The 23,449-nt window shown below is 42.0% G+C and overlaps 2 protein-coding genes across 5 annotated transcripts; one reads left to right on the top strand and one right to left on the bottom strand.

The window, feature by feature from the left end:
• On the top strand, positions 1-8,408 carry tsku (tsukushi small leucine rich proteoglycan homolog (Xenopus laevis)). 4 transcript variants are annotated; one of them, XM_047594473.1, is made up of 4 exons: positions 393-818; positions 3,826-4,129; positions 4,843-5,154; positions 5,802-8,408. In XM_047594473.1, the coding sequence occupies exons 3-4, from the start codon at positions 4,849-4,851 to the stop codon at positions 6,540-6,542; spliced, it is 1,047 nt and encodes a 348-aa protein (XP_047450429.1). In that variant the 5' UTR covers positions 393-818; positions 3,826-4,129; positions 4,843-4,848; the 3' UTR covers positions 6,543-8,408. The 4 variants fall into 4 exon arrangements, with proteins under 4 accessions (XP_047450428.1, XP_047450429.1, XP_047450427.1 ...); XM_047594472.1 differs by lacking the exons at positions 393-818; positions 3,826-4,129 and adding an exon at positions 1-330; XM_047594471.1 differs by lacking the exon at positions 3,826-4,129.
• Positions 8,409-15,781: 7,373 nt separating this feature from the next.
• Positions 15,782-19,524, bottom strand: mmp13b (matrix metallopeptidase 13b). Its single transcript, XM_047594356.1, has 11 exons — positions 19,259-19,524; positions 19,017-19,127; positions 18,584-18,711; positions 18,343-18,491; positions 18,116-18,241; positions 17,868-18,023; positions 17,634-17,754; positions 17,111-17,244; positions 16,868-17,027; positions 16,666-16,769; positions 15,782-16,569 (listed from the first exon to the last, which is right to left on the bottom strand). Exons 1-11 carry the CDS (start codon positions 19,466-19,468, stop codon positions 16,469-16,471), a joined length of 1,500 nt encoding a protein of 499 aa, XP_047450312.1. The 5' UTR covers positions 19,469-19,524; the 3' UTR covers positions 15,782-16,468.
• Between the last annotated feature and the right edge of the window lie 3,925 nt (positions 19,525-23,449).

A 23,449-nucleotide genomic window follows, 5' to 3' on the forward strand; every position in this document is an offset into this window, starting at 1 on the left:
TGTACTCGGAGCACTTTGCTTTGGAACGATCAGGAAGTACTCTCCGCCTGCTCGCATGCTCGCTCGCACGCTCTACGGTGGTAAAACGAGCCGAAGCCCAGGCAGCACTTTATGGGATGTGAAGAACAGACGAGTGTCGGAGCGGAGCTGCCAGCTCTTGGCACTTTATTGCGGAGGAGCAGACACGCACGCACACGGAACAGAGGGATCTGCAGAGCCCATGAAGACCAGCAGACAGACGGAGCACCGGGACGCAGGAGCGCCGCGAGGGGCTGGAAAATGGGAGCGGTGAAGTGAAATGCGGACTGGTTTTGGATGAAAGGCTCCAAAGTAAGTTAACACTGGCTGGGGAGCAAAGTGTTCAAAAGTAGGCTCGTTGTTCCTCTGTTGCCAGCTAAACGTGGTGTCAAACTATCGTCTGCCCGCGGCTTAGTTTTTGGACACAGGAACGCAGCAGACCATTTGGGACCTCTGGTCAGATCAGATTTCACGTTTGCCTCTGTTGAAGAAACCGCCCCTGGTGTCCCGTCTGAACTGACCAGGCTCTTGTGTGCCGCTGCCGCAAACGACCCAGGCAGAGAAAGACCGAGTTTGCGTTGCGGAAAGTGAAAGATGCGCGCAGAGGTGACATGCGGAGCTGCGCTGCCAGCCGCTAAAAGGGGGGCGGGGTTGACGGCGAAAGTTTCTTTGATAATGGAGATGAGGATGGCTGTTTTAGGTGTTGTATGTGGGAAGACGGCGGCAGGAGCGGTTCAGGTCGGAGCAGTGTTTTGCCACGTACGGCTGCAAGAAATTTGATCTGCAGAGGTGCCCGTGCTGTGAGTGAATACCCGCCTCTCTCCTCGTCTCCTGTTCTCCTCCTAGCCTGGCATGGCATGCTGGTTCACTTTTGAGGCACTGCGTAGAGAGCCGAGATAAGGTCGTGGAGAAGAGTTCTGAGGGTTGACATCTAAATCAAGGAGGACTCAGCCATCACGAGGTCTGCGGGTTGGTTAACAGAGAAGTGTCTGTAAAGGGACGTAGTATCTATTAAAAGTTAGTTCAGTAAAAGGACTGCTGTCCAGCATCCATCTGTGTTAAGGCGTTTCACTTTACACTTGTGTTATTGTTGCGTTTCTGTGTTACCAGCAGTTTCATGTTGTGGCTGTTGTGTAGTTCCTCTATTTACAGCGTGATTCTGCAACCTAACTGATGATGGGGATAAGTGAAACAGAGTGAAAAGTGAAATATATCACTTTTAAAGGTTACTGATAAGGAGTTATACAGCAGTTCAACTTGGGTTAAAAAAAAAAGAAAGAAAAGAAATTTTGAAATGCTGCGCTTGAGTTTGATTTCATGGTACAGACCGTTAGACTGGAAGGGTTTTGGCAGTATAAACATGTAGAACCAGTTTTTCTGTGAAACGAAAGGAGCGTGTCCCTTTCATTTATTATTCTTATAGTCTAAAGCAAAGTTCACCTGTTGAACTACACTATTTATTGTTGTTAATTCATTATTAATTAAGTATTAATACGCTTACTGGCCGAAAGGTTGAGTCACTAGTGATAAGTTTTCATTTCATGTAATAGTCCAGCATCAAATCCCCCTGATGACTAATTCAGTGATCTTTTTGGAGGATGGAGTTTGTGGTGCTGTTAGACTGGATTGAATTAAACATAAAAGTGACCAAGCAGTTTCCCCTGTGCATCAATAGTCTGTCTAAGTTTACGGTACGTCTAGCCTAACCCACTGACTAAAATGGAGCTGTGGAAAAGCGCAGCCTCCAAAATTCCAAAATGAAAACACAGTTGAATCAACACCTCTCTGTGATTTTAAAAAATGCTGAATACCGTAACCCTCATGAAGATTAAGTGCAGGACTGTTTTATTAGACTTAATGAACCGGAAAGTGAGTGTGTTCAGGCCACTGGAGTCAGTTTCCTCTAGCTTTGCGAAACAATGCGCCCAGATGAACATGATGAGTCTCCTCGCTGCTGAATTAATTTAGTCTCCGTACCCGCAGGCTTTCCCTCGCCTCCAAATTGTTTTAAAACACTTGAGCCTATTCGGTGTCATGTATTAATATGGCTTAAAAAGATTAGTGTGGCACCCATCTCCTAATTACACAGTTTTGTGCTTTCAGCTTGTGGATTAAATTGGGACAGAACGGTCTCCGTGACACGAAGAATACATTAGAGCGCTGAGCAAAAAGAAGAAGAGCGCGTGAGGTTTGACATATATTGGGTGCAAATAAAAGTGTTACATGGGAGGGATGAATAGAGAATAGGTGATGTATGCTGCCTTCTGCCCTGATTAAAGGCTCTTATGTCACGCTGACAACAGAATTGCATGCAGAAGAAGAAGGGCCAGCAGTGTTTTATTTGGCTTTGGATAAGGATTAGATAAGGCAATAAAAGCTTTTACAATGACTTTTGACGAGTTTAAACTGATAACACACTTCCAGAGTTGGATAATTACAGTCAGTGATAAAGTTTGTAGGTGAGACGTTGTAGTTCAAGAGGATCTATGCAACAAAGAGTAATTAGTGGTGTGTGTGTGTGTTAGTAGGTGGGTATATTAGTAAATAGCTGGTGGCCAATAGTGCGTGGACAACAGATGTTGTCATGCTTATTTCTCAGGATAAAAATGTGGGAAAAAACCTCTGAAAGTGAGAAGGTTTTGGTGGGGGTGGGGGGTGTGATTTCACAGGCCCCTGCCAATTGCCCACTCAGAGGGTTCACAGCTCGGACTGCTGTTGCCGTCGGGTAATTGCAGTAGTTAGAATGTGTCTGATTTGAAGGCATCGCCGGCAGCAGTTTGCTGTTTGGAGAGATTTATTGGTGAGAGGTCGAGAGGAACACCTGGTGCAGAAACTTCACAATCCTCGCTCGAGCAACAGATGGAGAGACGGATGCGGGATGGGGAGGGAGGACGGGACGGGTGGCCTAAAAAAACACGTGGAGGTGACCGGCTGCCGAGGATTGATGGATGTAAAAAAGCGTGGTTTAACTGGCAGTTTCCCACGTTCGAGTTTGACTTCTGTGCGGTTTTGTATCGAGGCAGATCTCTTTGAGGTCTGCCTTTTCAGGCAAAACAAACTTGTCACTGCGCAGCTGGCTGAAAAGAACCTTACTGTAAATTTTATAATGGAAAAATAGCATTTGCTGTAGATGTTAGTTCAAAACTCATTCATTAACTTTTCCCCTTCCTCGCCCTTCATGTGGTTCATTCCGTGGTTGGAATGTAGCTTGGGAAGAGCTCAGCTGGAAAAAGTCCTGTTAAATTTTGTTAAACGGATGAAAGATTTGTGCACTTAATTTGACGGTCTTAAAACCTGTCTGGTCGGCGAGACGGACTCTGACCTGGCACGCACAATCCCATTTAAGACACCGACCTCCAACAAGACTCCTTGCATTCACAAAAACACTCCTACATTTTGAAAGGCAGCCAGTGGTAGACAGGGCTTCAGGAGTCAACATGAAAAAGAACACTGCACAGAGGTGAACAGGGTTTACTAATTAGACTTTGAGCCGTGGTAATCAGCATGCGTATGCTGACCCACACCAAGTATGCAGCGACATGAACTCCTATTACATAAGGTAAGATAAATAACCTTAACCCTTGTTAGATATTCTTGATAACAGCTCTAGCAGGGGCCTCTTAGCATGCCATTATTGCTTAACCTGTATAGTCAAAATCTGATAATTATTTGACTTCTCTTTTGCCAAAAACAAACCAGTATGCACTTGCTTTGGAAAACATCAAAAAACGCACTCTTCTATTCCACTGAATTAGAGCTTTTAACCAGTTCTCACAGTAACATTCCCTTTCTTGCACTGTCATCTAGGAACAAATGCTTTTGAGAGTAAAATCTCCTTCACAATCCAAGACGTCACGATAATTGCAGTTTGAGATCACAACATAAACTGAGGCTGTATGACACATCTACACTATAAACTGTGGACTGCACCTTTAACACACAAGCTCTGCTGTGTCGTGCCCAGACGAGTTGACCGTGACTGTTTCTGCCTGTTGCACAACGCTTAACCTCTGTCCACTTTTCAAACTTATTTGAACGATATGTGTATGTGTACACACATTGCTTCAGTTGAACTGCAACCGTACACAGACAAACAGCAAGAGCTGAAAAGGTATGATAGCTTCTTCTCTGGTTTAAAGACAGTTGATGCAGCATTTAATGAATGTAACACATATATTTATACACACAATATTTTATTATTTTAACATAGATGTGTCATGACATTGTTCAAATTTCAAATTTTAAAATTATTGATTTTATATGTTTGTTTTAATGTGCAATCTCTGTATTTATTTTCCCTTTTATTTCTATTGCATTATTCTAATCAGTGATGCATTACTCCTGAGTTCATGTTATTATTGCACTAACATGCTCAAGATGTGGCCACTTCTCATTGTCACCTAATTGCAAGACGGAGCAGAGATTTACAGTACCCTCAAATTCTCATTTTTACAACCTAGCTCATTGTAGTGAGTTAAGTCAGAAAGTGCAAATGAACTCATTGATCAAAGAAATTAGGTCATACCCATTGGGAGGCCAAGAGCGAGGGAAATTGGGGCTACTCAAGTTGCACAAATGAAGGCTTTAAAGCCTTTTCACAAGGCTTAACAAAAGCCTTGAAGATGGCATTTGAGCAGCGAGCAGTTCCTTGAATTTCTAAAATCACAGGGCGGGTGTTCTGTGAGGAGTTTGTATGAGGTGTTCTGAACTGATCTGCTAATCGAGGCTGTTCCTTTTTGTATCATGATAACCTTTGCAGTCTGGGTAAGAGTGGTGTGGTTTAGAAGGTGTCAGAGGTAAATAATGAATTTGTTCTTTCTCCAGAGAACAATGGCACTTCTCCTGTGGTTTGGCCTGTCGCTGCTGGCAGCTGTCCATGCCAGCGCTGTCAAGAACTGCCACCCTGGTTGCCACTGTGAGGTGGAAAGCTTCGGCCTGTTTGACAGCTTCAGTCTGACCAGGGTTGACTGCCGAGGCCTGGGACCCAGTGTCTCCATGCCCATCCCCATCCCGCTGGACACTGCCCACCTCGACCTGTCCTCCAACACCATGGGCCCGCTCAGCGACACCATGTTAGCTGGTCCGGGATACACCACCCTGGTTAGCTTGGACCTTAGCAGCAACCATATCACAAAGGTAGGTTTTTGTATTTGGATACAACTTATGGCTAATCTTAGCCATTCTTTGCTGTGTTTAGATAGGGCTTTGCAACACTTACCAACAGAAACATAGAAGCTAGTTGATTAACTCACCAAAGTCCACCTCCGCTGTTTCTGAAGATATCAACAAGGTCATCACAACTCGTTAACTTAATATCTATTGACAAGGTGGTTAAGTGAAAGAGGCCGAGAAGGGGGCATCCATATGGACTTTCCTCTTGAACACACTAAGCATGACCCCATTTAAAGGCAGCAATAAACAGCCAGCAATTTCCCTAAGGAGGTGGTGCAGATGAAAGCAAACTTAAAACCAGAGGGAATATTGAACTGACATTTATTAGGTAGATGCAAACATGACTCCAGGTGACAGCTAATGTGTATTTGAGGCTAATGGATGTATAAATTTGCAATATTTATTGTATGTTTCACCATTTTACTTTAACTGTTCAAATAAACATAGTTTAGATTTGCTAGTGACTGCAGGCTAAAAAATCTAAGCTATGAGTTCGAGATGTATTCCATTTTAATATTTTTAGTTTCAACAGTTTCAGCTTGCAACTCACACCTGAGCTCCGTCTGTCTTCTTTGACTTTGTTAACATCCTCCTTGTCTTCCTACTTTCAGGTCAGCCCTAGTGCGCTGTCCAAGCTGCGCTACCTGGAGACTCTGGATCTGAGCCACAACAACCTGGAGAGCCTCTCATCAGGATGTTTCTCTGGGCTCCCTCTGGCTGATGTCGACCTCAGCCACAACAACTTCCAGGAGTTCGACATGGACGTTTTCGCTGCCAAAGTTAACGGCGAACCTGTCAACGTGGATTTGTCTCATAACAAGCTTGTGTCAGTCTCTACCGCTTTCCATGGAAGAGTTATACACATTCAGAGCCTAAACCTATCAGCAAACCAACTGTCTAGTGTGCCGAGCGTATCAGGACTTCCGCTGAGGTACCTCAATTTGGATGGGAATCCCATCACGCAAATCAAAGAGGGAGCCTTCGCTCAGCTGAACGATCTAGTGTATTTGTCCATAAGTGGCCTCCAAGAACTTCAGCAGATTGATTCTCACAGCTTCAAGGGCCTGCAGGGTCTGCAAGTGCTGGACCTCTCAAACAACCCCAAACTTCGGAGTCTGGACCCTGCAGTGTTCAGTGGACTGGACTCCCTGCAAGAGCTGAATTTGTCTGGTTCTGGTGTGGCGTCCCTGCCAACAAACATGCTGACCCACCTGCCCAGCATAAAGAGTATCACCCTTGGACGAAGCATCCACTGCTGGAGGACCCAGAAGCAGGGACAGTTCCACAGGCAGATGGGACAAGTCCAGCATAACGAGGTGCTGAACTGTAACGTGGAGGGCATTGTGTTGTGAGACTGTGCCGGTGGACATGGACCGCTCCTTTCAATCATGACGCCAGAGCTGTGCCTTACCTGCTTTGATATGCAAAACACTTCTCTTTTTGTGTTGTCTAACTCAGATACATCTGATTGTAGGTGATACTGTGGAAATGTGTCCTACAGGTTTGAAGTAGCCTTCACGAACTCTTAACACAATATCACCCATGCTGTACCTTTTCAAACCACAGTAAAGCTGCGTTTTTATATAGCTCAGAACAATTACCTTTACATAACTGCCTTTCATGAATCGTAAACCTAACTTAGGTCTGTAGATAACTTTAAGTTAGATTCATGTACTTCAACATGGGACCATACTAAGAGTTGTTTGCACTTACTCCAGTTGTTTTTTTAATAATGCACTTAAACATGCCTTCTACATATTGCCCATAATATCCAAATGGAGGGATATTGAACAACTGTTGACCACTAAGATGTTTCATTTGACTTTGAATGTGATGCTCAAAAGAACAGGTTAAAGACTTGTGGAGAGTTTCTTGACAAAATTGATACCACTCTCATGTCTGTGTGTTCAGTATGAAGCTGCATGGAGCTGATTAACCCAGCTTTGCATAAAGATTGGAAGAAGGGGAAAAATGCTGCCCTGTTCGAGGAACTTGGATACATCAAACAGACTTAAAATAACTAACGGCAACGTCGGGGCCAAAAAGCTTGCACTTAGAAGACACTGCAAAGACTGCAGCCAGTGGACAACTAGTATGTGCATGTGTTCTGCACCTGCATAAGAGGAAATAAAGTGGCAGTAGTCCGTTTTTGTCAATTAAAAGACTAAACTTGAACGGGTTGAACCATGAAGGAGTTTCCTTCATCCCGGTTGGCCATGTCATTATAAAAATATTTACAGGTTGTGTTGCTGATTCAGCATAATCCAGTGGAGCAAGGGGCCTTCACAAAACTAGTCACTGACAGTGGCCAACAGTCTTGGTGGCTTGGTGTGTCATGGCTCTAAATCTCACAAGTTCATTTAAAAACAACTTGAAAATATTGATCTCAAATAGACTTAAAAATATTACCTACGAACTAAGTGGATTCTGTTACCTTCGGGCAGATCCTGGTTATTTCTTTATCCCCTATTACCATTCTCAGCATTATAAACTAAGCTAATATAAGTGTTTCACAAGCATGGTCTAAAATTTCTTTTATTTGGGATTGATGCTCACAGTTAACTCTTGTTTCCCGTACTTTAACGTTTATCCCCAAAGCAACAGTTACTTGAATTTTTTTCTTTGTGCGCATTCTCGTCCACTGCATCAGGAGTGTTTCTCCTCATGACGACGCTACGCCGTGTTTGGTGTGACAGCCTTTCAAAATGGACTACAAGCAACCTTTGACACATCGCCCATTGGCCTGCGTTGTGTTTGATTCCGTGACGTTGCTCAACAGGAGTAAATAAGCCGTGTCCATATTGAGGAGAAGTCTGCGCTGACCTGCTGTCTCCGGTCGAACAAACGGTCTCAACAACACAACTAATTTGACTGACAAAGTGATCACATGTTTGGAGATGAAGTGATGCTGGTGTGTGTTGATGATTAAACACCAGGCTGCACTGTGCCGTCACGTGTGACCTTGTGTTCCTGTGGTATTTAGAGGACCATCGGCCTCAAGACTGCATGGTGGGATTTGGGACTGTGAGCAATCTGTTAAGAGCCTTAAGTATTTTGGTTTGGAGCTTTTTAACCGAAATCCATCTTTTCTGTTGGTTAACTGAAAATCAGATTAACCCGGTCGTAGGTTCAGAAGTTTATATTTGTATGTATGTAACTATATTGTATATAACTTTAAATATATGTGAATCACATGCGTAATAAATGGACTATTCTCACACTGTGGTGTTGGCGTCCGCCACTGCTCTCTTTCCATGTGACGAAAAATGGCAACAATCGTTAGGTGTGCCAGCGAAAGGAAAATAAACACACGTTAAAAGCAAAACCACATAAGGGGGAAACATTGTGTCAGTGTCTGCAGCGCATTTGACTTTTTACAAGTTTTTTTAAGTAATTTGTAGTTTGTGTCCGTGTGCAAAACCGACTCAGCAGGGTGTGTCTCTACAGGACACGAGGAGACACTTAGATCACAACCCTCACAGCAGTTGTTTTTTTCCCTGTTGTTGTTTTTAAAGTATTACAACTCAGTAAAACTTTGTGTCTAAGGCCTTTTTTGCTTCATTTTATTGCAAGTGTCTGATACACAGACACTTGTGGTCTTGAATGGCTCTTAAAAAAAAGTGGGCAGCCACACAAGGGTTTGGCAGGTTACCACACTACACTGGGCTGGTAACCCGCCAAGGCGCCGACTGGGAGGGAGACAAGCAAAGAAAAGGAGACAGAAGGAGAGAAGTGGGTATCAGGCACGGCAGCTCACAGCTATCCTGTGCGTGTTTGGCAATGGGTGCGTGCGAGACAGAGAAACCCTTCACATCATGCCATGTTTTTCTGTGACACATCTCTTGAACTCCTAGAAACAGCCAAAAAAGTAAAGTGACTAAACGGAGGGGTGATTTGGAGGTTGCATCAGAGGTGGACTGTACATCCTGAAAACTGAGCTTGAGAATAGAGAGGATCTTTGTGAGTCCTTTGGCCAAGATTCCTCCAGCTGCCTAGAGTCGTCTGTGTGTGTGTGTGTGTGAAAGTGACTGTTCTCTACAAGTGAGTGAAAGGCTGTCCCGGGACCCTCAGCGGATTGACCCCATTACTGAAAACACTTCCAGATGTTTGCGCTTTTTTGTCCATCTCGTAAGGGGTAGTGTTTTGACTGAAGAAGCTCTCACTAGCAGAGGGTTAGATGCTTGCTGCAACACTGTGAAATTGCAAAATCAAATCAAGTTACAAACCAGAAGTGGGGGGTATTTTTCATCCCCGCACTTTGGTTCCACAGTTGCCGCGTTCACATGTGAACACAAAGTCAAGCCTGAGGAACAGTGTGTTGAAGAATGTGAGACAGGGCTGGAGTTTCTGTGGATATCTGAACATCTAGACCTTGATCAGAAGGCTGCACTGAATGAAGATAAGGTCGCGCAGCTATTTTTGCATTCCCGTTCGCTCCTAACAATGCGCCTCTGTTCAGTGCAGGGCATGCACAGATGTGCTGAACCAGCTGGCGATGAAGAAGATGCTCTGTGCATGCTTAACGCCAGACAGCCCTGCAATTACATGTCATTAGTAAGAGCAACAGTGTGGTAGCGCCGCACTTAATTGCAAGTTTGAGGTGCTTTGCACATAAAATGAATTAGTCATTGTTTATTGAGTTTATTTGTGCAGCGATAACAATGAATTAATTAATAAGAAAAATATATACTGCAACTCCGCTAGCGACACAATTTTTGATCACCCTCTTTAATCAGTTGAATAATGCAAACAAAAAAGGGTCAGCGCATAATAATCATCATTAGTTGTAGTCGAAAGTAAGATAAGATAAGATAACCCAGTTGGCTGCTGGAGGTGCTGTTATGGCACCAGGGAGGGGCTGGGACTGGATTTTCTATTGGGGACGACAGCTTTGCTTCCATGCACGGGCTCAAAGGGGCAGCCCAGAACAGAGCTGGCCTTCGTCACCGGTCTGCACTCCGAAGGACGTAAGTGTTCTTAGCAGGTAGAGTCTGAGCTGGCCTTTCCTATAAATAACTGTATATAAAGATATGGATTGCAGTGAAAGGGCAAGACGGTGCCAACACACTAGTTAGACAAAAAAATAGTATAAGGTAAGAGGGGAAACAGTTAAGATTAGTTAAGAAAGTAAAGTTGAGTGAAATAACGGTTGAAGTGATGGAGGATGAACGTGCACTATGTCCAACATGGATATCATGAATAATAAAACTTAAATAGGAATTATTATCATGCTTAAGATGACAAATAGTGTGCTGAAAGCACATGGCGAGCAAGTGAAATACCTGAGATATACAGTATGTATGACCATCGTTAATGCACAGAACGAAATGACAAACAAGTGCTGCCTTAATTTCTTGAGCTGCAGAGATGTATCGTTCAGATCGGCGTCCGTCGTCCTTTAGGTGAAAGAAACTCAGCAGGAGCGCTGAGGACTGTTAATAATATAACAGTGCAATGTGTTTTACTTTTAATATATACAGTGCATGTACCTGATTATACTTCTGTACATTCACTCAGGGGACGCCTTTCACTCAAGTGCCTCTGACTCACACAGGAGTGGCAGTTGCCTTGCTCTTGAACAGAAACAGAAAATTATTCCCAGGAAAGTAAAAATACGGACACATCCAAACACGTTCTATCTCCTCATCGTGTATGTGAGGCGTGACAATGTGTCAATCTTCTTCAAGTAAATAACACTGAAGAGAGGAAATAATCTGAATATACACGCACGGTCAGGCCTGTATGGCTATTAGGAATTCCTTCGATTTCCGAACTATTCTCTTGTTGCTGCAAAAAAAAAATTAAAAAAGTCTAAGCAGAATAATATATCTTTATTTCTGAAAACAACTTATTTAAGCTTGTTGTTTACCATATGGGACATGTGAGTAAAGAAATCAGAAGGTAATGACTTGCTTCTCAGCAGTGGTCCAGCTCTGAGGTTTAATTACTTCAAAGCAGAGGGAAGCTTTGAACTGTGTATAATTAATTCAGGCAAGCAGAACCAGGGTGTCTCTATTAAATGCTCTGTTCCTGCTTGAGCAACTATCAAACAAATGTAATTTGACCTTCCCGGATAGATCCTCCAGAGAATCAAGCTATCCAAGCAACTAATTCACTTTGCTTCAACAATGAGCCCATGCTGCTCCCGACACTGCAAAGTTTTACTTTGCATTCGAAGAGGGGGAGGGGGGCTGGGGAACACGAGAACTTGTTTCAGAACCAAGACTTTCTGGATAGATTTTAAGATTCAATATTTGCAGGACAACAGTACCGCTCGTGTATCGATGCTGTGCCGATGCTCTGAATGCCCTTTAGCTCGTTGTGCTGCCGAGGCAACGGACACCGAGGCACTGTGTCAGCGAACTGCAGCCCAGCACAGAGGTTTTGTTTTTCAGACAAACAAAAGATCAGCTCAACTTGTCACAGGCCACAAAGATTTGCTTGTTTTTCTAAAGCCACAAAGGCTGTGTGAAGTTTGTACCACTGCATGACATTGTTAAGCCCAGTTGTTTTTAATATTTTATCACTTCATGCACATGACTATTTGCCAGGTCCATTGGAAAAATCTTACACCACACGTGGTTCAAGGTATAGGTTCCCAAATACTGATCTAAATCTTAAGGCTTTAGGGTCAAGACTGACTGAAAAAAAAAATCCAGAATAATAAACACATGCATTACGCTGCACCTCCCTCACCAGAAGAATGAGATCACCGGTCAGGGTTTTCAGTTACAACAGAGATTTATTTCAATGAAAAAGTGAGCACTGATACTAATTTTGTCAAACTGGAACCATGAGACACAGGAGTGGACAGAATCATATTTGTCATCTTCCCGATTTGAACTGGGATCTGGAGGGGAAGGGGGTGATTAGAGGGCCTAGACTTTACACAGACACTTATTTACGATCACCTTGGGAAAAAAGTCATGAAAGCTGTCCATGTGAGTAAATAATTCTCTCTTAAATGTCAGAGACAGTGCGGGTCTCTGCGGGTTAGTTGTTCAGTGAACAGCTTTGTGAAGCAAATGAAAGTTCATATAGCACCGTGATTGCATCAGCATGCGTAACACTAAGTGCACTGTTTTCCTAAAGGAGGTCTGGAAACTGTTTCAACCGTTATCAGATCCTTTATCTACAGCGTGTGACAGGTATGTGAGACAAAAACATGACTTCTCTTGCCAGGCAACAAACTGTTGATTGCGTTACAGTTACTCACTGGCAACTGGCTCTTTTGCTTAAACCACATTTGTCTTGATCATTAAAAAGAGGCTGATATCCAGAATGACACTTTTATTATTAGAATTTTGTCTTTTTTTTCTTTCTTTCTTTCTTTCTTTCTTTCTTTCTTTCTTTCTTTCTTTTTTTTTGCAAAGTAACATTATTCATTTCAAAGCTGTGCCTTTTCCAATTGCACAACTGCATGTGACGAGGTAGTTTTCGAATAGCTTGGAGTCAGTCCCAAAGCTTTGCCTCTTTCATCAGCGTGTTAAACAATACCCTGTCACCCTCACGAGATAAAATCAGTTTTATGGTTTGGTTTTGTGACGCTGCCCTGGGTCTAATCTGGTCCGACTTATCAATGACCACTGGATGGTCAACACAGAGCAGAGTCAGATATTCTCCACATTCCAACAGCCGGAGGGGGGGTTAGCAAGCGGAGCCTCTGTGTTTCCAGAGAAAACCTCACATTGTTTATGTTCTGCTGATGGAAAAGGAAGAAGAAGGGCTGGACCAGAACGCCGGCAGCACACAGAAGGCACAAAATAAACAGGTTAAGAAGTAAATAAGCACAGCACACACACACACACACACATATACAATTGCAATCACTTTAACAGCTGCATTCATCACCACCAGTAAGAACAGGGTGACCAAAAACCCTCATCATGCTCCTTCCTGACTTGTGCTCACGTGGTAATGACTAGAAGTACAGTTCATTTCCTTATTCTTACTTCATTAGCTCTCCAGAACCATGTGGCTTACTCGTCCTCAGAATAGTCACTTTAGCGTAGGAGGAGTATTACGTCACCTTTCTTATATCGGTGGTCTATGGAGGGAGTTTCCTAGAGAAAAAATAGTTACATCCTGACACTGCTGCCCACCCAGTCTACCTCCTCCATCTGGTTTACATCAGCAGCTGCTGGGCCGTAGAGGTTTTACCCAAGAGGATACTACCTCTTTTCCTCGTCGACCCCTCACAACTGTGGAGATGCGGCTGTGTGTGTTTATTGAAGCCAAAGAGGCAAATAAAAAGTACAAAATGCGAATGAATGCAGGAGGACGCTGTAGGATTAAAATCTTCCGCTCACTGGGCATGCCGTCCATCTGTAAAACCAGCACCACCTCATGGCCCCAGCACTGGAGAGACGTTAAAATTCAAAGGGATGTGATCTCATCTGGCTCTAGTTCAAATCCTTACTTCGGCATTTTGGGTGAGTTGAAAGAGCCGGTCAGGGTAATGACTTTTGACTGGGGCAGGAGCAGGGAGAGTATGCCCAGCAGTGACTGGAATGAGATAAAAAAGAGAGAAACTTGCATGACCTCTAAATCCACACAGGAAAAGCTGACTTTTTTTTTTTTTTTTTTTAATTCCCCGGGTGCACCACTCTGCTAAAGTCAAGTAAACACCAAAAGTTGCTCAGTTTGCGCAAACCACAGAGGAGCAGAACATGTCAGTAAACATTTAGACAGTCGTGTTCACTTTCCCCATGGAGCCAAAATCCACCTAAGTAAAGAGGAGGAAGTGGCTGTTTCTGCTATTCTCTGAACTGGATTGGTTTTCAACAGGCCAGCTCTGAACATGAGCTTATACATGAAGGTAAAGTTGCAGTAAAGGGGGGATTTTAGACCTTTTTAAGTACAGGCCTGGGCCGAGTTGTAACAGCACCAGTGAATGCTGAGCCCCCCACAGCCTGCCATGTTTGTCTAAGAAAATAAGCTCTCTTGTGCGCATGTTTTCGTTACTCTGTCTCTGTCCTCATTTAGAATTGTTTATTGCAACTACGCAGTTACTATTCAAAATACCCAAACTTTTTAAGTGACAAACTGAAGACCGAGGTATCATATCTGACACAGATGGTGTGAAAATGTTAAGACACTTCACTTTCAAGTGACTGTGGGACACACCCTTGTGTGTGTCTACGCGACCGGGAGCTTCTGACCCGTAAAGTCAATGTCAGTGATGAAGCGCTGACTAGAGCTGGTGACGCAACCAACACCGTGTAATAACTCGGAAATGAGCAAAATGAGGTGGCTGCTTCACTGCAAGGTAATTACATCCACATGATCGGGCCTGTGGATTATACTGTCTGCCGGCCACACTGTTTCTGAAACTTTACAGATCCACCTCACTGATCTTTTCAAACTGGACGGCTCACAGACAGTAATCGCGTTCTGTGATACACCGGTCAGCCACAACATTAAAACCACTGACAGGAGAATCGACCATCTTGTGACAATTAAATGTTTTGCTGCAGAGCTTCTGGACCTGGTATTCGTGTGGATGTTACTAAGACATAAACCACCCACCTGAACCAGACTGGACACCCCCACCCCATAGCAATGACACTCCTTGATGGCAGCAGCCATCCCCAGCACGATGCAGCCTGACACACACACACACACCCACACACACACAAACTGTTTCAGAACAACTTAAAACATGAACAAGGTGTTGTCCTGCAAATTCACTAGATCCCACACATACTGATCAGCATCTGTTGGATGGACTGGAACAAGCCTGATCCACAGAGGCCCCTCCCCTCAACCCGTAGGACACAAAGACCCACACCTTACAACATTTTATTGCTGAAGGCCTATGGATGTATGGGAAGCAATGACCCTAGGGTCCAAAGTTCACTTTCATAACCACTAGTATAAGAACCAAACCAGTATTTTTATTTCTCCCATACCCAGTAATGGATTAAGACACTTTGTGGATTACAACCTGAAACCTAAGCAGTGGATTATTGGCATGTAGCTGCATACTAATTCTCCAAAGCAGTTATTTAACATGTCCCTACGTAACACTGACTGTGGGGTATTCAAACGATTGATAGGAGCGCCCTCTATTGCACAGTGTATGCAACTACAACAGTGTCTTGGGTGTTTGCAGTAAGTGCAATGCGACCATTGCAGTTGTTCATATAATTAGTAAATTGCTGAGGTACTTTATATGCGATACTTAAACATTTATTTATGCATTTAAGTATTTTTCAAGATCTGTGTAATGTGTATTCACTTTGAATAATATATTTTCTATATACCTTCAGTGCTAATGCTTTTCACCACACTGTCATGTAAGTTTTAAAACATTCAAATCCAGTAAATCCCTGCATGAATCCATCTTTTAATAGTTTGAATGAATGCTCAGAGGACATCACAAATTCTTGGAAGAGGATTTGGAATAAATCTTTCCCAAGTTCTGTCGTCTGGCATTTTATAATAACTGGCCAGTGTGTTTAATGTTGCAGTCATGTTTTTGGCCTTTCTGACAAACCACAAAATCAAATAACTGTCAGAGGGTCTTAAGTCAAAATGAATCCAGACAATTTATTGCTCAAAGACCACAATGGACGACCACCTTTTTTTTTTTCAAAAATTTATTTCATAAATCATTTCCTAAAAGAAAATACTGACAAAATACACACACACACACACAAACAAAAAGACCATAAAAAATCCCCAGTGCTCAAACATGTTAAAAGTTTTCTTTTACTTCAATCTGCTTGAGGAATGAACATATGTGGGAAAAGGGCTGCTACACTGAGAATAATACAATGAAAGAAACTATCCCAGATTCACATTTCTTTTTGTTATGACATTTGCAATGACAATTTATTGCTCTTTTATTTTTGAATAAAGTCTTTTGTGCTTGTTGCAGCAACTGCACTGCTCACCCAGGTTCAATTTACCATTTCAGTTTGTCTCAAAACCACAAATAGGTTATGAGTCAAATACTTTCAGACCATCAAGTCAAGTAGCTTAACAGGCTAAATCTTTTTTTCATACAAATATATAGGTGTAAAATAAATATAAGTAATATGAGAAAACATATTTATGAGGAATTTTCCAGCATTCTGTGTCCTGCACTAATGAAAATAAAGTTTTCTCAGATTAACTTCTCCCTGTATCTGCCCATTGCTCTGCTCATACAGTGAACTGCATCTTGTCCTTTTATTAAATATATATATATGTGTGTAAAGTTAGTCATGTATTGTTCTGTGCCATATAGCCAGCTATATTTTGACATATTTCTATGTTATAGATTTCCACCTCATCAGCAGTTGAAAATGGCGTTGGTCCTTTGGATGCGAATCACCTTCCTTGAGGTGTAGCTGTACTCATACTGGATGTGTTCATGGAAGAAAAGAAGGTACCCTGAAAGAGACATTGTGAGAAGACTGTTAGCAAATGTGGAGGAAAATAAAATAAAAAAATGTTTAAACGCATTAACTGTGATAGCTTTTATCGTACCATAGTGATAGACAGCGGCGTCGACCTCGTCATCCATTCCCGGAAAGTCCTCCTCAATAGATCGTGGGTAGCCTTTGTCCATGGTGCTTGTGGCTTCATCATAGCTTTGGGTGACAGAACACAGAAATAATGTCTTTATCCTCAAGAATATTACACACACTTTTAAAAGTTAATGTAAGTGTTGCATGTAACATGCACATACCTCCAATAGTCTTCGTCAGTGAAGAGGAGAGTTTTCCCTGTGTCCTGAATGTGCACAGCGGCGTCTATTTTCCTCACGGTCTTGGGAAGGCCAAGCTTGTGTATGTACTTCGGGTAACCGTCCACAATGTTGTATCCATTCATAGCCCACATTCGAATCCCTGTTGAAGGACAGGGTAGATTGTTGGTCTGTACATACCATGCCTTGCACTGAAGATGCAACCAGAAAGCTTATATAACCCACCACTAAATATGACGACTAAATCCTTCTCTGGGTTCTCGTAAGCTGCATCCACTTTGTTGGGGATGGAAGGCCATGTGGACTTGATCAGTGTCAGCTCAGGCTCAACCATCTGGGGGTGGATACGCCAGTAGAACCTGCAGTGGTATGAAGCATGTTAACAAACCACGGAATAATAAACTGATCAACAATAAAGAATTCACTTAACGGCAAAGACAATATGTGGTGAATTCACAGAGAAAACAGTTCAAAGATCAACTCTCATTCATGCATCCTGTCCTGATGTCTAGTGATTAAATTATAGGCTCACACCAGCCTGCGATGATCAATATCTAAAGAAGCATCTTTGTATGTGCTGCTACATCACTAGTGAGCTTAACATAACTTAAGTTCAGGAACAAGACCAGTGCCATGTCAATTTATTACCCACGCTTACCCCTGAAGGTATCTTAACCCCCTTCCTCTCTGTTCGTATCAGTTCCTGTGGTTTTTGTTAGTGAATTTTGCCCTTGTGTTTGGGTTGTACCTGTCTTTGAAGATGATGGTTTCTCCTCTGAGCTCTGTGACAGCATCAAAAGTCAGTGTGGGGTCACATTTGTTTGGTGCGTCAGGTTTTGGCTTCACCTTCCTTCCGTTCGGGTTGGGACCTGTCATTGACATGTGGCATTAATGCATCTACAGTTGGTAATTATGATTTGACTTAAAGTCCCTTGGCACATAACCAAATTTACATCTGAACACAGATCATGTCCCACCGCACCATAGAGAGCTTGGATGCCTTCAATGTCGTCTTCAGATAGAGGGTAGCCCTTAGCGTAGGAGTAGATGGGGAACATCAGGGCGCCGGGCTCCGTGGAATGGGACATACCAAGGGCGTGTCCCAACTCATGGGCTGCCACTATGAAGAGGTTGTAAGCTGCAGGGATATGACATTCAACCACAAATATTATGGCTTATTAGAGGTGATCAAAGAAGAGTTCAGACACTTGTTTTGTGAATAATTCTTACCTGATGAGTCTTTGGTCCAATGTTCATCCTCATCAAAGTGAGTGTCTCCTCCAATGCCTTGGCCAGGAGGGTAGGCGTGAGCCAGCAACCCGTCAGGCCCATCAAATGGATTGAAGTCTCCATGCTCTTCAAAATGAGAAACAGATTACTCTACCGCCAAATACACTATGGTTTCCTTTATGAACATATCAAGGGTATCACTGGATTTTATTGCTGACTTTATGTACCTCTTGATCCAAAGCTGATCATAATGTCAGCAGTGCCCGTGTACAGCTTCTTAAAAGTCAGAGGGGTGACGTCAGCCCAAACGTTCAGTGCATTGTGTATGGCTTTGTCTACATCAGTCCGCTTCAGATCTGGTGTATAATTTACTATCCTGAAACATCAGGGGATAATGGTGAATTGACCCCACTGGTGCTCCACTCACACTTTCTTTTTTAGCACAATTAACATCATCTTAATGCATACCTGAATGTGACATTCAAGTTTTCCCATTTGAGGTGTCGAGGGAAGTGGTTGTACTCCCCAATGTCTGGGACACCACATCTTGCCTTGTTCATTAGCTCCACGGTGTTGTCATCCAGATTCCCTGTGACCTTCACAAGCAGAACCGTAAAAAAAAAAAAAAAATCACACAAGTGCACAAAGTACAGTGAAAAGGGTTCATATAACGACTTATTAGCAACTTAATCTCCCTTGAGATTTTGAGCAGTGTACAAGTGCACTGCACTGTACTTGCACTTGAAAGTTTTTCTTACATACATATTGGTGGTGCATTTGAACAAGAGGAGGACTATAGACATCTACAACGCAAGCATTGTGGATCAAATGCAGCAACTGTCAAAGGATAGACTGTTTTAAATCCCCCTTAAAACTGAGACACAAGTATTTTCCATCTCACCTCGAGATTGAAGAATTTCTGCATTTCCTCGATCTTTGCCCGAAAAGCTCCTGAAGGCGTCTTTGTACCATGAAGACCAGCCGGAAGGCCATAGAAGCGACGGAGATATTTCTATTTCAAAGAAAACAAAATCCTGTTAACTAAATCACATAGTGGCATGTATATTTTTTCACTGATTGCAACAGAAAAGATAACTGAAGCCGGTTTACGAGGCAAAACAATCACTTAATTAGATATCTTACATCTGCTAAAATCAAGTTGTCTTTGTCCGGTGACTGCACAGGAACAGCCAAGGAGTGAGCGACCAGCGCCAGCAGCAGCAGTGAGGCTATCATTGTTGTTGTCTGTGTGTTGTCCCAACCAGTCATTGGGGTCAAGAAGCTCTGAAGGGTATTTATACTGTTTTCAGTGCACAGTTTTTTTTTTTTTTTTAAAGGGTCCTGGTGATTCATGTAAAAGCACCTACCCACTTCCTCCTTTCCTTGTTAAGAATGTGCTTGTATCTTAAAAACTACAGTCATTGCGGTTTGCTTTGTACTCAGGAGTGCTTTGATATAATATGCCTTATTTCCCAAATTGCCATGACTAATGAGGATTGCACATATTCCCTGAAAATGTCCGTGGGGCAAAATGTTGTAGTTTTCCGTTTTTCCTCTTGAACCTGGAATATTTACAAGAGTCATTATATAATTAGTTGTTGTCTGTACATCCAGTGGATAAGTGGATAAATAAATGTACTGCTATAAAAACAGAGGGACTTTTGGCACGTGTTTCATAGCTGCAGGTCTCATGATAATTCTATATTTAGGTAACATGTCTTAAGATGCATGACTAACAAACAGCTGCCAAAAGGACATGGCATTAATGTAAAATTGAAATGTAAAACATGATTTACATGTGTCTTAAGACATTTTGACTGTATTCTGTATAACGTGTTGACTCTCATCCAGAAGCACATCCTGTGTTGGTTTTGTTTGGAAATCATCAAAATCAGCTGTATGTGACTGTGTGTGGTTCCCGTGCTGCAATTTAGTGTTTAGTCTGATTCAGAGTTACCAGGATTTCACAGAGCATCACTGACAAATCACATGAATGACTTTGATGTAGTCGATTTTGCGGAACTGTAGTCTGCAGGAGGTTTGCTCATAGAAACCCTGCTGACATGCTAAAAAACAATTACATATTCAGTCATGATACATTTTGTTGCAAGATAATGTGATAGCGTACACATACAAACAGAAGAGGTAATCACAGACCCATTTGATCATGAAGAGAACATTAGGTGGCATAAGTTGAAATTTAAATAGAATAGAAATCCAAATTATTTTGACGACTGCCTCTATTTTCTTCTGATGTCCCTGTGAAATTTATATTTGGTTACTTTACTTACGTTTATTGGGCCGCTATGAAATTTATATATCGTTTTCATATTGAAACTTTGACATCCCTTCAGAAGAGCAGTGGATTTAACCAATTTAATTCTGACCTTTCCAGTTTGTTTAATTAGTTTTCCATGTATTTAGTGATCATTTGCAAATGTTTATTTAAACATACTGAGATGATGACAGATTGTCCTTCAACTGGTTGAGAGACGCACTATGTCCTATAAGCAATATGGCAATATATGTGGCAATAAATAGAAATTTATTGAAAAGAAGTTAGCAAAAAAAAAAAAAAATGTATGATACATTTAATTAAAGGCTTTGTAAATAGTCAAACAGGAGGACAAATGTTGCATGGTTGCCTGGAAGACTCTGGGAGTAGTATTTAAAGGAGTTGCCTTTACACCCAAAGATGTTAGACTTGTGGCAAATCATCTGTCGATGATCAGTCTGAAATGTTCATTAATTATTGAGGCATTGATGATTGTAGTTGTCCACAAATATTGCTCAGTTTAAAGAGAAATCATTGTGTTAGTGTTGGTATTGGTACCCTAGAATGAACAGTAAAAGCAGTTATTCAAAGCAGTGTGACAATATGAAGTTAGTTTGTGGTTAATTTACCCAATGAAGGAGAAGGAGGCCTCCTCCTACACCATCATTGCAGCAATATCTCCAACTCTTCCCTTAAACTCCCTATGAGAGGAACCAACACTTTTTGCTAAACATTCTAGCTAGCATAGTAAGGTCAGTGAGCATGTGTATCTTAGCATGTTTCTATTCTCTGGGACCCTGAATTGAACTGAAATATTATAATGAGTTAATGTCAAAGATAAACATTCATTGTCAAAGTCACACTCTTCTTCTGCTTCGGAGTTGAATTTAAAAACTACATGTTATGCCATAAAAGACACTGAGAGCATTGTTCCAGAGAATGGGAAATTGAAAACAGTAGGTTAGGTGTCAGTGCTGAGGGCAGGCAAAAACATGCTGTCTACTACCTCCTCTACTCCATTAGTGTCCGTAGGAGACGACAAATGTATGTAATTATTTGCTCCCAGTGCAACAGTGGAATTCTTTCGTGACGTAGACGTTGTACACTCAGCCTGTGGCGAAAGACTTTGGCCAGTAAATGAGCAGTAAAACTGTGACCTACCTTCTTAAATCCAATCATTCATATAATGGGCTTGATCAATCCAGGTTTGGAAACCAGAATTAAACATTCAAAGAATTATGTTCATTTACAATTGCTGCCAAATATTTGACGGAATAATTTGACAGTGACATAACTCCAGTCATTATGAGCACTTTTAGAAAATGTCTGGTAATGATAATGTTTTGCGAGGTATGTACATGTCCCAGACAAGCTGCTCGTCTGGCAGAGGAAACACAATCACACACACCGTATTAGGAGGTTCAGCTTGCAGACAGTTGGTATTGTATGTCTGTAGGTTCTTAGTCATCCAGGTAATGATGTATCAAAAAAACAAAACAAAAATAAAAAGAAAACAAAGCTGAAACTCAGACAACTGGTGGGTTTGTTGCCTCACCACTCATTCAGGTAATCTGTAGGTGGTGCCCACCTGGAAACTCACATGAGCAATGCTGTTGTAATTTGCCTGAAACATCATCAATGTCAAATCTTATACATTTCCTTTCAGAAGGAAATTCCCTTTTTGTGAATATCACACTATGTTTGGGACTGTACAGATGAATAGCTTGTCTCCATTCTAGAAAGGACATCATTTCTAAGGTACAACACAGCAAACAGTGTGACCCACACACCTCAACATCCTGAAGAAACAAATATTTTGGGAGTAGCATCACTGTTGAGGTGGTGGTTGACAGAGTGCTTCTGACTCATACCAGGGGAAGTTAGCAGTGCGGGGGATTTTTGCTGGTATTTTAAAACTCAAACACACACAGACACACACACACACACACACACACACATACACGGAAACACAGACGCTACTGACTTATGCCGTGACCCACTTTTTATGTTTAAAGAGTGCTGAGTATTGCAGGGTCATGTTGACTTGAAGACCGAATTCTCCGCACCCCAAACACAAACATTCTGTCTTGAACCCAACTGAAACCATTCGGATCTGAATTACCACTTAAATGTTTGCATGGACGCTGAATATATGACATACTTTCACAGACTATCACTTATTTGGCTTGCTGTGGAGAGCGGAACCTGCCAAAAATATCAGAAGAAAAATAATATTTCCCGACTTTACTGAATACACTAAATAACACTAAATACATTTGTGAGACTGAGGTGGTTTTATGATTCCAGTTATTAGCAGAATAAACATAAATTATAGTTTGTGAGTACTGGTGGATGATACAGTAAATGAGACCCTTATGATGGCGCCATACAATGGTCTCCATATCACATGTCAAAGGTTTACACTGGTCACATATAACACTGTGACCACCTTCCTAATATTGTGTAGGTCTATCTTGTGCCTCCCAAGCAGTTGTGACTCGATTGGACATGGGCCTTCTCAGGTTTGTTCCAGTGCATCTCACAGATACTTGATCAGTTTGGGATCTAGTGAATTTGGAGGCCGGGTCAACACCTTGTGCTGTCCTTCATCTCTCTTTTTTTTGTGTCTTTTAGTTGTTCATTGCTATGGGCTGGGGGTGCCTGGTCTGGTCTAGATGGGTGGTACATGTCTAAGTTACATCCTCATGAATTCCAGGTCCAAACATTTCCCAACAGAACATTGTTTTGTCACAAGACAATCAATGTTATTTACTTCTCCTGTCAGTGGTTTTAATGTTGTGGCTGATGGTGTAAATTTGTAAATTGCCAGGTTTTTAACTGAATAGAAGTTATTGAAATTTATGATTATGAAGACTTGGGATCATATTTCATTGTGTGTTACTTTATGTAATTTACGGACAATGTTCTTTAGATGACAAATGCTGGATAATTGTAATTGTGTTGCAACCAGCCACATGTTCATATAACATCCTTTATCTGAGGTTGCAACTGTGCTGGTGGACTACAAAGTCTGCCTTGATTAAATCCATACGCAAAAT

Source organism: Mugil cephalus, chromosome 9 (assembly GCF_022458985.1).
Source record: "Mugil cephalus isolate CIBA_MC_2020 chromosome 9, CIBA_Mcephalus_1.1, whole genome shotgun sequence".
In the NCBI taxonomy this organism is placed as follows: Eukaryota; Metazoa; Chordata; class Actinopteri; order Mugiliformes; family Mugilidae; genus Mugil; species Mugil cephalus.

Coding starts and splice junctions, on each gene's coding strand:
- mmp13b (XM_047594356.1), bottom strand. CDS start 19,468: ATGAATCACCAGGACCCTTTAAAAAAAAAAAAAAAACTGTGCACTGAA. Junction 17,245..17,633: donor ACCATCATCTTCAAAGACAG/GTACAACCCAAA, acceptor ATACCACTGCAG/GTTCTACTGGCGTATCCACC. Junction 16,570..16,665: donor CGCCGCTGTCTATCACTATG/GTACGATAAAAG, acceptor TGTCTCTTTCAG/GGTACCTTCTTTTCTTCCAT.
- tsku (XM_047594471.1), top strand. CDS start 726: ATGTGGGAAGACGGCGGCAGGAGCGGTTCAGGTCGGAGCAGTGTTTTG. Junction 819..4,842: donor TCTGCAGAGGTGCCCGTGCT/GTGAGTGAATAC, acceptor TTCTTTCTCCAG/AGAACAATGGCACTTCTCCT. Junction 5,155..5,801: donor GCAGCAACCATATCACAAAG/GTAGGTTTTTGT, acceptor TCCTACTTTCAG/GTCAGCCCTAGTGCGCTGTC.